The sequence below is a fragment of the Balearica regulorum genome, chromosome 3, assembly GCF_011004875.1.
Source record: "Balearica regulorum gibbericeps isolate bBalReg1 chromosome 3, bBalReg1.pri, whole genome shotgun sequence".
Classification (NCBI taxonomy): Eukaryota; Metazoa; Chordata; class Aves; order Gruiformes; family Gruidae; genus Balearica; species Balearica regulorum.
The window spans coordinates 37,097,792-37,111,297 of NC_046186.1; the positions used below are offsets into that span (position 1 = coordinate 37,097,792).

The 13,506-nt window shown below is 39.3% G+C and overlaps 1 protein-coding gene across 1 annotated transcript in view; it reads left to right on the plus strand.

The window, feature by feature from the left end:
* TTK (TTK protein kinase) overlaps window positions 1-4,023 on the plus strand; it is a 38,228-nt gene extending 34,205 nt beyond the window's left edge. Inside the window, exons 20-23 of the mRNA XM_075747566.1 lie at window positions 1,238-1,414; window positions 2,128-2,218; window positions 2,487-2,584; window positions 3,775-4,023. Coding sequence (XP_075603681.1) covers window positions 1,238-1,414; window positions 2,128-2,218; window positions 2,487-2,584; window positions 3,775-3,864 — 456 coding nt within the window. The 3' untranslated portion in view covers window positions 3,865-4,023. The remainder of the gene's footprint in view (window positions 1-1,237; window positions 1,415-2,127; window positions 2,219-2,486; window positions 2,585-3,774) is intronic.
* The last annotated feature ends 9,483 nt before the right edge of the window (window positions 4,024-13,506 follow it).

Below are 13,506 nucleotides of genomic sequence, written 5' to 3' on the forward strand. Positions count from 1 at the left end.
TTATGCTACTGCTAGCTGCTACACAGCTACAGCGTAGCATTCTGCAGAAAAAACTGGCTTGGAAATCCTCTTCTGAAAGGAAGATGATTTGCTTTCTGATATAAAACATTGTTAGTATGTTTGCTTAAACAACAAGATATGATAATGCTTGTGTCACTGTCATATCTTTGAATCCTAAGTGAGAGGCAAGTTTTGCCAGAAATGAGTGATACCTAATGAGGTTTTTAAAAAGATAATGAAGTTTATTTTAGAGACACATGGATGAGTTCTGTGTATCCCATTAATTTTTCTGTGCTACAGAGTACTGTGTATTGTAGAACTTCTTATTTCACCAGGGTAATGGAATGTGAATCGTGAGGAAAGTACTGAAGGAAAGCCAGTTAAACTTCAGTTAAGGGGTACATAGTTTTGTGGAAATGTATTAAAGTCTATATTCATGCATATGCACACTCAAAGACTGTGCATTTTTAACACTTGAATGGAAGTATTACTGTGTAGTAAAACACAATATTGTCTTTCTAAACACAGAATGGAATGTTTTATAGATTAATTTCTTTTGTTAAGGATGGTACTCTTAAAGTTAAAGTTTTACCTTAAGTTTTTAAAAATTGCATGGAAAGTACAGACTTGTTCTGAAGCTCAGCTCATCTAAGTGAAAATGTAACCATTGTGCTGGCAGTTGGGCTCTTTGTGTGCCTCCTTCCCTACCTTCCTCCTGTCCCCCACTCCCCCAACCTTAGGTGCTTTTCTGAAGTGCTTGAGCTTCAACAGGAGAAGTAGAAACTCCTCCTGTAAGGAACAGACCAGGTGTGGTGGTTGAAATCTGGATCTGAATCCTTTAAATGTGGAGGAACTGAACTATGGCTTCCCCCTTTGGGGATATAGCTGTGATGTCTTGCTGGTTTCTGGATCGAATTAATTTAGTATACTTTTATTTGTATTTACTTGTAAACCTGAAATTAGAATCCTGCTCTTCAACTTGTTAAGGTTGACCTTTATCTTAAGTTAGTTGTTAAAGTAAGTTGATTTTTCAAAGATAATTAATAAAAATAGTTTTCTTACAGAATATTACTGAATGAAGCCACATCACTGTCTTAGTAGATAATGGCATGCTGTCTTGATTTTGTGTGATAGTTACTAAGATCTGTTAAGTGAAATGACAATACCATTATATGATAAACTGACTGAAGGGACAGTTTAAGTGAGGAATAATCTTATTTTTTTCTTTTTATATTAGATAAGTCCCAAAAGTGATGTGTGGTCATTAGGATGCATTTTGTACTGTATGACATATGGAAGGACTCCATTTCAACATATAACAAATCCAATTAATAAATTGCATGCTATCGTTGATCCTAGTTATGAAATAGAATTTCCAGATATTGCTGAGAAGGATCTTCAAGATGTGCTAAAGGTAACTGTTCCTTAATTTTGATTCAAATAATGGCAACGTCTTTATTTAAAGCATATTTTCTGAAACCTAATGAGTTGTGCTTGAAGTTTTTCACAAATAAATGCTAACTGCTACTTGTAGTAACAGGCCTTATTCCATAAGAAGACTTAATGAAGCCAGAGCTATTTCATGTAGTTTCCATAGTAAAAGTCTATTTTCAACTCAGTAGCAAAAAACCAAGTAAATACAGCAGTCTGGCTTAACTCCTTTGGCTGAACAACCCAAAGTAAATACAGTAGCTTTTGTACTTGCCATCCCTTTCCTTCACCCTGCATATTTGCCCGCTTTTGAAACTTGGCCTATGCTTTTACCTGAGCCCTGTGTTGCTCAGCAGGTAACAAACTGAAACCTAGAAACACTTATCTCCTTAACTTTCAAATCTCAGTGTCACTTTGTGTAATTCAGAATAAAAGGATACTGCAGGGTTCTGGTCTTCATCTCTTCTGACACTGTTGCTTGAGTAAAACAGAGTATCAGACTTCACTCTGAAGATAACTGCTAATGAAAGCAATTGGGTTCATCTGTTTCTGTATTTTGAGCTGAGTCTTTGAGCATGTAGCTTGGCTGTAAGAAGTTCTGACATGCATCTACAGGGTCTTTTAAATATCCTCACTGTTAATTCTTAGGAAAATTCTTAATTTATAGGCAAAGCATTCTTCCTTTTTCATTTGCAGCGCTGTTTAATAAGAAATCCTAAACAAAGAATATCTGTTTCGGAGTTGCTGATACATCCCTATGTTCAAATCCAAAGTCACTGTCAAACAGGTATGTTTATTTCAAATTACATTTTTATAAAATATTACTTGTAATTCTGTTCAAGAAAACAAAATGCTTTACTCTTATTTGTGCTTCCCACTTGCTGGTGTAACAATCTATTTTGTTTGGTGCCTATGTATCTTTCAGAGAAGATTTCTATATTTTAATTCTTAAATTCTTCATTTCAAAATTGACTTTTTGTATACCTCTTACAAACTGCACTGGTAGTTTATACATAGTTGTGTAAAACTTCAGCATAATTATAAATTAACTGCAGGTGTTCCAAATGCAAAAGGAACAACAGAGGAAATGAAACGTATCCTTGGCCAGCTTGTTGGCTTGAATTCTCCCAACTCTATTTCTAGAGCTGCTAGGGTAAGTAAATTTTTCCATTCTATTTTGTGTGTTCATGCAAACAAAGGTTAGAATGTTTAGTAGTGAAAGCAGAAAGGATACAAACATATCAAAGCTTAACCACTGTTGAAAAACATTATGCATTGTAGTGCTTTTGTTTGCAAGCATGGAGAATCTCTCCACATCCTTCTGAATGGAAGGGTTGAAAGCATGATGGTAATCTGGATTTTAGCTTTTTCTTTCTACATCCCAGTATATCTATATTGCTTTATTTCAAAATCCCCCACTACCCCAGCATCTCCCCTCTAAAACAGTCCTTACTGTGCTGCTTTGCTTTTAAGCTGCCCAAAAACTGTAGTAGATCTTCCAATTTAAGAACCACCATTATGGAGAAATTACCTAAATCGATCTGTCAAGTGTGCAAGCTTTTGGACTGCAACTGTTCTTACTTCCTGGAAGTTGCTGAACTGTTACTGCATTGCTATGTGTAAAGTAGGCCCTGTATGTGGAGGTATTATGATTCCAGCCTCTCAGTTTACTGCCTGAAAGGGAAGCTTGGTAACCCTTCACCAACTTGGTTCTTTCCACCTGCCTCTCAGAGGTGATGGTAGTCAAATATACAGTAAGTTGAGATGGAATGCAAAGCTGTTTTCATGGGTAGGAAAGCAAATTCAGTATCCATAAAGTAAACCTAAAGAAGCTTATTTACACTTACACTGCTAGTCATACCGCTTGGTTTTTTTGTTCAGATATGGGGGTGAACAAGAGATTATCCTTTTAACAATATTGTGATGTGGTTGTGTTTGTGGCGAGTGATTTTCCTATCTCATGTAAAGCTTGCCTACTCTGAGTATACAAATACATCTCTTCCATGCTGATGTTTCCGTGTCAGAGACAATGGAGTAAATTTGATTTTTAAATCTGGTAATTAGTTTTGTTCTCTGCCAACTTGTGAAACTCTATACCTTTGCTCATGCTGATAAGTCAGTGTATGTGTTTTCTTTTACATACTACATTGCATTACAACTGGTACAACTATGCTGTCTTAAGTGTATCTTTATTGTCTGATTTGAGAGAGAAATTTTAGTATAGAGTTTGGAATACTTCAGTATGTGATGACTTCAAGTGGTAATGTTTCTTATAAAGATATAGTTTGAAGTCGTGTGTGATAACATGCTCACCTGAATACTTGTGTTTTTATTAACTTTCAGACTTTATATGAACAGTGCAACAGTGGTAAAAGTCTTGATGTATCAGCATTTGCAAAACTTGGGAGTCAAAAGTCACGGACAACAAAATGATGTACTACTGTTCAGGATGCAACAGATGTCTGGTCTGTTCAAAAAATATTTTGTGCTGCTAGCTTTTAAAAGGACATTCAGCATAAAGTTCATATTTTTAAAATGTTCTTTGTCTTCTGATAATGCTTGCAAATCATTAAAAAGAATTTAATTGAATAATTTTCACTGTGGGCTGTTTCACTCTTTGCATGCCACTTGGATTGAACAATAAAAATTGCTAGTTGATGATTATGGTCTTTGTAAGTAACATAGTTGAAGTAACATTTTGAAGTACAAAAACTTGTGTGAGAATCTTCAAGCTCTTTTATCCCCTGAAGCTAAATCAAAAAAGTTCCTGAAATGCCAATTGGTATACATGGAAAAACATGCAAATACCTCTTAAAATATCTCCTCTGACATGAACAGAGTATTATGCTGTTCTGTCCTTTGCCAACAAATACCTCTTGTGTCCAGTTTTAATCATAACAAAGGACATAAGCACTCTGTTTTATATAAGTGATCAGTTACACTACTGGTAGATACAAGTAAATGTCGCCCAGTTTTTGAGCTGTCCCTGTGGTTAAGTAACACAGTGGAAGCATCAGTGCTGTTCTGAACAGTTAGATGAATAAAATGACTTTTGTTTTGTTAAAAATGCTACTATAAATCCAATATGCTTTTCAAATTTCAAAATAATAGAAAACCCATCAAGACTCATGATGGTCAGCAATTACTAATTTGAATTTTTAAAAGCATGAATACTGAACACTCTTTAAAATGCACTGAATGTAGCAGGACTGTTTTTACATGATAGTGGATTGATCAGGTTTTAGTTTAACTGAGTTACGTTTCTGGTGCCAGTGTATAAATTTTAAATTTAATTAAATCATTGAAAGTAAAAATAATATTTAATAGTTTTAAATTGAAAAAATCTTGCCTTCATTTTCATGACAGCTGCCATGCTGTCTTGGATACCTTCTAAAATGTGGAGCTTGTCAGCTCTCTATCTTGATCAAGCACTTTGAATTAGTTTTGTTTTGCCTTTCCTTCATAATAGCTCTGCATATAAAGATCCCAACTTCATTATTAAAGTAGATCTTTCCTTGTTTATCTGCATGAATTGAGTATGCCATACTCCTTGATCAGTGATGGAAGAAGTTGACGGTCAGCACTAAGGAAGTTTTCCTTGACAATGTCTGTGTCTGTTTACTGAGTTCATGTTTTAGCTTCTGAAGAGCACTGAAATATTTCAAAGTCTTTGTGATACCTTTTGTGTTTAAGTTTGGATAACTCCTATTGGGAAAAGATGTCATAATGTAATGTTGCACAAAGGCCTAAGTTGAGAGGTTTGTCTTTCATTGTAAGTATATATTTAGATATTCACTTCCCCCTTTCTGAGCTTTTTTCCAGATTGCCTGTATTCATAGGACTCAGTTGTTTTCTTTTTGATTGTGGAACATTAGGTTTCACTGATGTCTTACTACCAGTTGATTTCTGCAGCTTTCACTTCCATGACTCTTGAAATATTTAGAGGATCAAAAATCTGAGTGGCATGGTGCTACTGGTTACCTGTAACAGTACTCTGAAATCTCCATAAAGCCTTTGAAGAAGGGAGATAGTCTAGTTTAAACTGCCAGGTTTTACTACCTGACAGAAGTATGATTTATGTATCCAAATACTGGAGTGCAAATGAAATTCTTTCTGTGCCTGTGGTGGAAGTGCATGTTCATATAACTTCTGTTATCTGTATGCCATTGGGCAGGTTGATTAGATCAGCTGTTGGGGGGCGGGGGGGTTGGAAACTGGTCATTCTTGCTGTGGAGAGGCTTACTTAAGCTAACACATCTTGCTGCCTTGTGAAGATGTGGCTGGAGTCTAGAGAATTCTTACAAGTGACTGTGAGCATCACAAAATACCAAGTAGTTGTGTTTGATATTCTGAGGATGTGGATATTCTTGAGAACTTCCAGTTTGACCTTACAAAAGGGAATTCCCTCTGCCTTTGCCATGTGTATTAGCAGGGCTGAGATACCTTTATCTTCTGCGTGTTCTGTTCTACTTTCTGCAGGATCACTCTTTACTGACAACTTTAAAGAAATTGTGTTACCTTTTATCCCTGGAAGGTGCAGCTATTTCTGCAGTGATCTGGATACAGAGTGGCAACTGTAGTTTGCGTGATTCTTCAACTCACAATATAACCCTTTTCCATGCTTGCACACTGAGCAGTAGTAGTTCTATTGATATCACTCATAGCACTATTATGTCTTGATCTGAAGATAATGGCAAAGAGGAGAGATAGCAAGTTGTAAATACCTTATCTCAACAGCAATATTGGAAGAAAGACCCATATTTCAATGTATTCTTGTTATCTTTCCTGCCCTTGATTTATCAATTTTTTATGACTTTATAGCCCTATAAGAACCAAAGAATGAGAGAGAAGAGTAGCACAGACTTTGATCTTAAATGATACATGAAACTTGAAGTATTCTATTTTTCCCAAACTTTAGTAACTTTTTTAAAGTTTTCCAGAGCTTGCTGATATAAAAGCATGGCTTGATAGGAGGTGGGAAACTTTGTTCTTAATTTGCCATATTCAAAGCAGCAAAACAATTCTTCAAATAATTTAAAAAGTTCTTTAATGAAGAATAGTATTCCTGTAATTTTATCATCCCTCTGCTTAATCTGTGTTTCAAAACTCTAAGCCCTTACCACATTGATGTGCCAGTCAGGACTATCCTGCTGTGACAGAGCAAGTGCTTGTAAGAGAGCATTAATTATTCTGGGGTGTGGTGTTCCTGTGTCTGTTCAACACCTTTGTTCCAGGTTAGCAGTGATTCTCTGGATTACATGGGGAGAGTGATTGGGAGTGGGAGCTACTTCTGATACCACTCCTATCCTCAGTCCGGGCTGGGAGGGTGGCTGAAGCAGGGGGCAGAGAATGTGTGCTCACCCCAGTGATGGGGCATGTGCAGGAACAGTACATCTCCCTTGTAAGGGCAAACCTGGAATGATAAACTTAACAACTTTGTTGTTGATCTAATTGTTATATGAAACAGACTGTGGAGTCTCAATTAGTCATCTGGGGGTGAGGGGGAAAGCTATCCCATATTTCTAGAGGAAAAAAAAGGTTTAAAGACTTGTTCCCTGTAATGATCTTGTTCTTTCTGGGTTTTTTAGTAAGACTTCAGTACTCCTGCAGAAGTTCAGTGGTATTTCAAGCATAATGAGCACATATGCTAATTGTACTCTGCATGTCTGTTATATAAATGTTAAAGTTATAAAGCTTGAAGCTACCAAAGGAAAAAAGTTAGTGTTCTGCACCTTTCATGTTTTAGACAGTTTGGGAGACTACTTATGGTGTGGGAACTGAAATACTACCTCTAGCTTTCTCTGGAGAGGGGGGGAAAGAATACCAGCCTCTTCAGAGGAAAACTTGTGAAGAAAATCTTTACTCTGCAGAAACATCTCTTCATAAACAGTTACTATTGAAACATCTCCCAACTACTTGTCTAGATTACAGATCTTAAAATATTTCTGCATAATTGTTCTAATGTTATAATTAACTTTCACTGTTTTGCTTCTTTGCCTAGTGTTGAATATGCAGAGCAGCAGTACTTCATGCCTTGTTTTTTTTTTCTGTTGCAATGTATCATTTATCAATCCTCTTTCTCATTCTGTGACTGCTCAAGAACTCACAGGAAATATAACTGGTGTGAGAGGGAGCTTATGAAAGAGGACTGGTGCTGATGAGAGGCAGCAGGTTATTATCAGTCATCCCTTTTATTTAAAAATTTTCCATTGTAAATGGGTAATTGATTTATATTCCTTCCCTGCCTTAATGACATGCTACAAGATGTCTGCCTACCTTGGCAGCTGCCACTTACTGACCCTCAGTCTATTCCTATTGTCTTGGGGTTTTTTTGATGTTACAGCCAGCCATCTCCCTTTTCAGATTCTGCTGGGATCTTAGGTGTTTGAAGTACAGAATAGCTATGCTTTAAAGGGCAGAAAATGCCAGTCTTAAATGTTGGGTAACAGAGGTTGCTGCCTGAAGCTTTCTCCAGATTACAAAATGTCCATCGTGCATTATTGTCACCCTCAAGGCCACAGTTCTGGATGTTGTGTATGTATAAAATGGGGAGAGAAGATGGGTGACTGTCTTTTTGTGATCACTGCTACTGGATACATGTATAATATAAAGCTGTATCAGCTAGTGTTGAGATACAACTACATGAAGAGGAGAAAAGTAAATGAGAACTTCAGTAAGCTTTCTTTAGTAATTCTTGTTCAAAAAAATGAGTTTGGAAACTTACAACCTTTAATATTGTGGTCCAAAAATCTTTTACTTGGCAGCTAACACTAAGAAAAGCCTACCTGCATAAGGGTGACTTCCTTTCTTTTATTTGTAGATTAGTATTACTCAGCCTGAACAGCTGCATGCAGAGTTGGAATTTGAAGACTAAATGGAGTTTAAGTTTTTGAAGGCTCTGCTCTTACTGGTTGTCTTGGTGTGCCAACACCCAGAATCGAGTCCTTGACAAATGTAAGAAAAGGAAGCTGTTCTCTTGTGTAACTCCTGCTCTCGGGACACTTGTCCAAGGAGCATGACAAGTCTGTCCCCTCAGCCCTGGAGGAGTCAGATACCTGTTTCTCATCTGGCTTTGTTGAAGGCACTCTAAGCTCCTACTGTTGAATGTGTAGCTAAGTGGGAAGGGAACGGTTATAAATACCTAACAGTAGAGAGTGCAGAGCAGGGTATGAGTTAATCTGAAAGTGGTCAATTTGTCACTCTATTTTGGTCCCTCTTACAGATTTCTGTGCTAAACAGAGAACTAATTCTGGGAGTGGTGATAAGCATCAAATTAAAAATTAAACATTTGAAGTAAACTTGAGTTCTAGTCCACCTCTGAAGCCTAGCTTACTCCTGAGCTCCTCAGCAAGGATCACAGGCTAATCCTTGCAGGTGCCAGTTACAGGAAGTAAGAGCTGAAAACTATTTGCTGCTTCCTTCCTGATGTCTACACTCTCATACTGCCTTGCTGTTCCCTCAGTTTCTGTGAGTTCTCAGCAGCAAGAATAGAAAAATTACTCCTTTTAATCATATTTGTATCTTGGATGCTCACGGCTAAGACACATCCTGTTTCAGCCATGCATGCTCAATGTATAAATTGCCTCCCAACTCAGTTATCCATGCCCACCTGCCAAGAGCACAAAGCCTGTCTGTCTGTTGGTGAGCTTGCAGTGTAAGCCCTTGTTTGCTCACTGCTCTGCATAAAGTAATTGAGAGAAATCTTCTTGCAAGACAAAGGCTTTAAAGAATGGAGCAGGCAATGTAGTGTGATTTCTTGTAGGATATAGAGGTGTACACCTGTGTGGAAACAAGGAGTCTTTATACAGCCTGCCCATACACTTTCATGGGAGCTGCTGAAATGAAACCTGAGATAAAAATCTGACTCCTCACCTCAATTCCTTGGCAGGTGGAATATCCACAGCTAAACAGTGGTGCAATTCCAAGACACCAGCTCTAATCAGATGAATTGCTAAAATCCAGGCAGCTTTTGCAATGAAAGAGATGACTAATTTAATGAGGAATAGTGGTGCCACTGTTTTGAACCCTTAGTAAACACAAGGAAAAAATCAGTGATTAAATAGCATTAGCCCATTGGTCTTGACTCTTACAGTATTGTAAAGATCTCTGATTTGTCTCTGTACCCACTTTAAGTGCATGTTATGTGGTAAGCACAAGTAAACTTTGAATACTTGCTTGTTACGTGCTTTGTCTATCTGCCTCAAGTTTTTCTGTATTTTACATAGCTGTTGAAAACCAATTAAAAATACAATTAAGTAACTATATTAAAGGAAATATGAATGAGATTATTGGCATTGATGCTTGCTTCCTGTGTGGTCTTGGATAAAGTATTTCTGTGAGTCTTTGCTCTTTATGTTCCTTGTCTTGTCTGCTTACAGTTTGGCAGAGAGCTGTTCTGTACCGCAAGTCCATACAGTGCTTGTTGTGTTTGTGACTGGAGAATAGAGCTCTTGATGCTGCTATTGCAGAGTGGCATCATACTTTGAAATATTCTTAATGGGGGTAAAGTTTGTCATCCACATGGTGTTTGGATGTTTGTACAATAGAGCTCTGATTTATGGATGCACTGTTCTGTGCAGCAGAAGGCAGCAAGTCCCCTCTGCAGTGTCTAAGGAGCACTGGGCACCACAGCAGCTGCTGTGTGGTGGAGGCACTCCTGAGCCAGCCACTGGGAAGCACTGACCCAAATCTGCCCCTTGGGCAGAGGACAGCCTGTAGCCTACATGTTTCACTTCACTGATAAATGTGCTAGCTATTGCACCAACATGCAAAACGAAACTTCCAGGGCTGCCTCTGCTACCTCTGATTTGGATGTATCTAGTGGCCTGGGCCCTTCAAGGAACTTGGCTGCTGACACAGGGTTTTCAAATTCATGATGGTTTGGGTAAAAGACAGCCAGGTGCTCCTTTCCAACAAGCCAGTGATGCCTGTTGGCATGGGCAGCGGTGGCACTGTAGTGCTTCAGTGAGGTTTACAGGTGAAAGTGCCCCCAGATAATGAGGTTACCTTAGTCATGAGACAAGCAGGAGTCTTGAGCAGGACTTGGGTACCTGACTCAAGGGTGAGTGTCTACCTAAATATCTTTTGGCCTGATCTTGGGACTTAGCAGAGGTGCAGCACTGCAAAAATAAAGATGTTACCTATGTGCAGTGACATGTGGGCAAGCCAAATATGAACAAGGAATTGGTTTTAGGGAGAACAGATGATGATTCAAAGAAATCCTGGCTTTCGGCATGTTGTTCACCTTGAGTTAAAGAATGCTCCTGTTGATACTCTTGCTTCTCATCTTCTCTAGGGAGAGAAGACTGTGACAGAAAAGCAAAGTAAGTTACCTGCATCGGTGCTTGGAGCAGAGGAATTCAGAAGCTTTCATGTCAGAGTCTTGCTTTGTAAGAGATTAGTCCAAGGAACTATTTGAAATTGATGTGCCAATAACAGCTTTTTAGGGCAGTTGATAAAATGAGCCAATAGCAGCTCTCCAGGTGGTATTGCCTGAAGCAGTCTAAAGGAGTTTGCAGTAGCTGTGCTAGACATTGTACTTTGTGACTTTTAAATTAGCTTACGAACACAGAAATTGGTATCACATTTACAACCTTCAGTGTTCAAGAATGTTGGAGCTTGTAAATTAGGCTACTAAGTATGACTTCCATACCAAATAAATGAAAGGGAGAAAATGCATTCAAGAGTGGAATAGGGGGATAAATTAATATGAAGTGTTGAGAGAGAACCCTTTGCAGAGAAATAATGCTTACAAATCTACTTAGTTCTTTCCAGTGAGTGCATGAGCATGATACTCCTGTATGGTATATTTGGATTTTGCAAATGCTAGTAACGCAAAGTCCTTCAACAGCACTTAAGAGAAGCTTAGGAGAAAAATCTCAAGGGTAAACAGGTGAGAGAAAGCTATGGAATAAGTAGTCAGCCATTCCCACCTAAGGAAGATTACCAGTAAGGTGTGTCAAGGAGCTGTGGTCATGCACATTCCTAAGTCATCTTATGGTTCAATAGCAGATTGATTGTTGATACAGGAGAATTCAGAAAAAGAAAACTTGGAGCTTCCTGTGGGAAAACAGGTAGAAGAATCTTGTATTATTGATGAAGTGGCAGGGGAAAGCCTACATTGACAGAACACAAAGGAATTCACATGGGAGGAAGGGATCCTAATGTGTATAGGACAAAAAGCTTCAGAGGGGTATTTGAGGAAGGTTCTTTGGCATTATGCATAGTTCTCTGAAAACATCTGCCTGACCCTTGTACTGAAGGAGCCAATTAGAATATGAATTATTGGGAAAGGAAGAGGACAAAACAAGATATTGATGTGCTGCTATATAAATGTGTTTTGATCTGAATGCTGTCTGCAGTCCTTGAAAAGGATCTAGTAAAAGTAGAGAATGTGGAGAGAACCAGTGAAGGTGTCCAGAGAGATGGAACAACTTCCATAACAAGGCTGTGAGCTGTATGACTCGCTTAGGAAACTGTGTCACACGGGCAGGGTGCTGGAGGGGAGAGATCAGCGTTGCACAGGGCTAGGAGCTGATGAAATGATGGGTCAGAATTTTCAAACAAATGAAAGAGGGAGATACTGGGGTTTGTATGCAAAAATGGAATTGCACTCCAAATGAGGGTAGTGGTGGATATTGTGGGAGTCAAAGGTATAAGCATGCTCAAAAAGAGATTAGATACATTTGAGGAGGTTAGGATGGCTCTTGGCACTGAGTGTAGGTGGTGCGGATGTAATCTCTGCCTTGGGAATTCCTTTTAAACCTCTGATCCCAAGTGCCTGGGATGTTTTGCCAGAGATGGAATCGCTTACCTTGCCGAAATGGTTCGTGTTGGAAAAGGATACCAGACCACACTGCCTCCTGCTCTGACCCATTGTGGCAACAGTTAGATTCCTTAAGTGGAGCCCTGTGGTTGGGTTTCTTTGGTACTGGATACTTGATTTCAATCTCCATGCCTGTCAACATGACACTTTTTGTAAGCAGCATTCAAATGTACTTAATTAGATATGTCAGTGTCAAGCAAAAAGCAGTCATGTTTTAGCAGGTATTTTGTGTACCAGCAATGGTTTGACCATGTCTGTACAACGTTGTCTGGCATCCCACTGTCACCTTCTACCTGAGCTGCTGCCTCAAGTAGTCATGCAGGTTTTGTAACTTTGCTGTAACTTCCCTCCTGAGATCGTAGGCTGTACCTCAGAAGGGCGCCTGGAAGCTAGGATCATGGCAAAGGCTTTTGCCTGGGTGCGAGCTGGGAGCAAGGCTATAGGAAAGCAAGTGGCAGAGTAGTCAGCTACGGCATGTGTGGTAGGAGCGAGGTTCAGGTCTGCTTGTTAGAAGTTTGTTCTTTGGGTTTGGCCTTACAGCTTCACCTTTAGGTCCTGCGTATGCGCTATAACTTTCTCGACTCGGCTTGTGACCACACGCTGACGTAGTTGGCACTTGATGACATTTTTGCGCATAGCCTGCCAATAGCGCCAGCAGCAGTTCCTGCCGGCTGCTTAGGTCGGTGCAGGTGGCGATGTTCCAGTAACATTTGGCACGCTGGTAGGTTTTTTTTGTATGTGGGCAGGTCTATAACCAGTCCTGCAAAACTTGTTTAACTAGCCCTTCCTTTGCACAGTTCCCTGTGTGCTCGGCCTTCCCACAGCGCCTTGCCTCACACTTTGCTATATGTCTGTCCTTATTCCCTGTTTTAGAGCAACAGCTGGAAGCTTTCCAGTGGTGGTTTTGTGGGGAAATGCCAGTTCAAGGAGTTTGCAGTATTCCTTTCAAATTCTTCTGGGTTTCGCTTTTGACAGGTGCCCAGTATCTTTTGGGTAGACTCCTGCCATAGTTCCTAGCATACGGCCTCCGTGCCCTGGAGTTTAGGTCCCTTCAGGATCTGGAATAAGCCTGCTGGGGAAAAAAGGAGCCCCACAACACTTGCTGTTCACTTTGTGGTCTGTCGTTGTATCAGAGCATTAAATCTTGCCCCATCAGTCAAGGATGTTTTTGAGTTCAGGGAGGGTTCTGGTTCATGGATGACTAGTGAAAAATAAACTTGCCTGGGTATCGGACATCCTGCTTTTCTCTA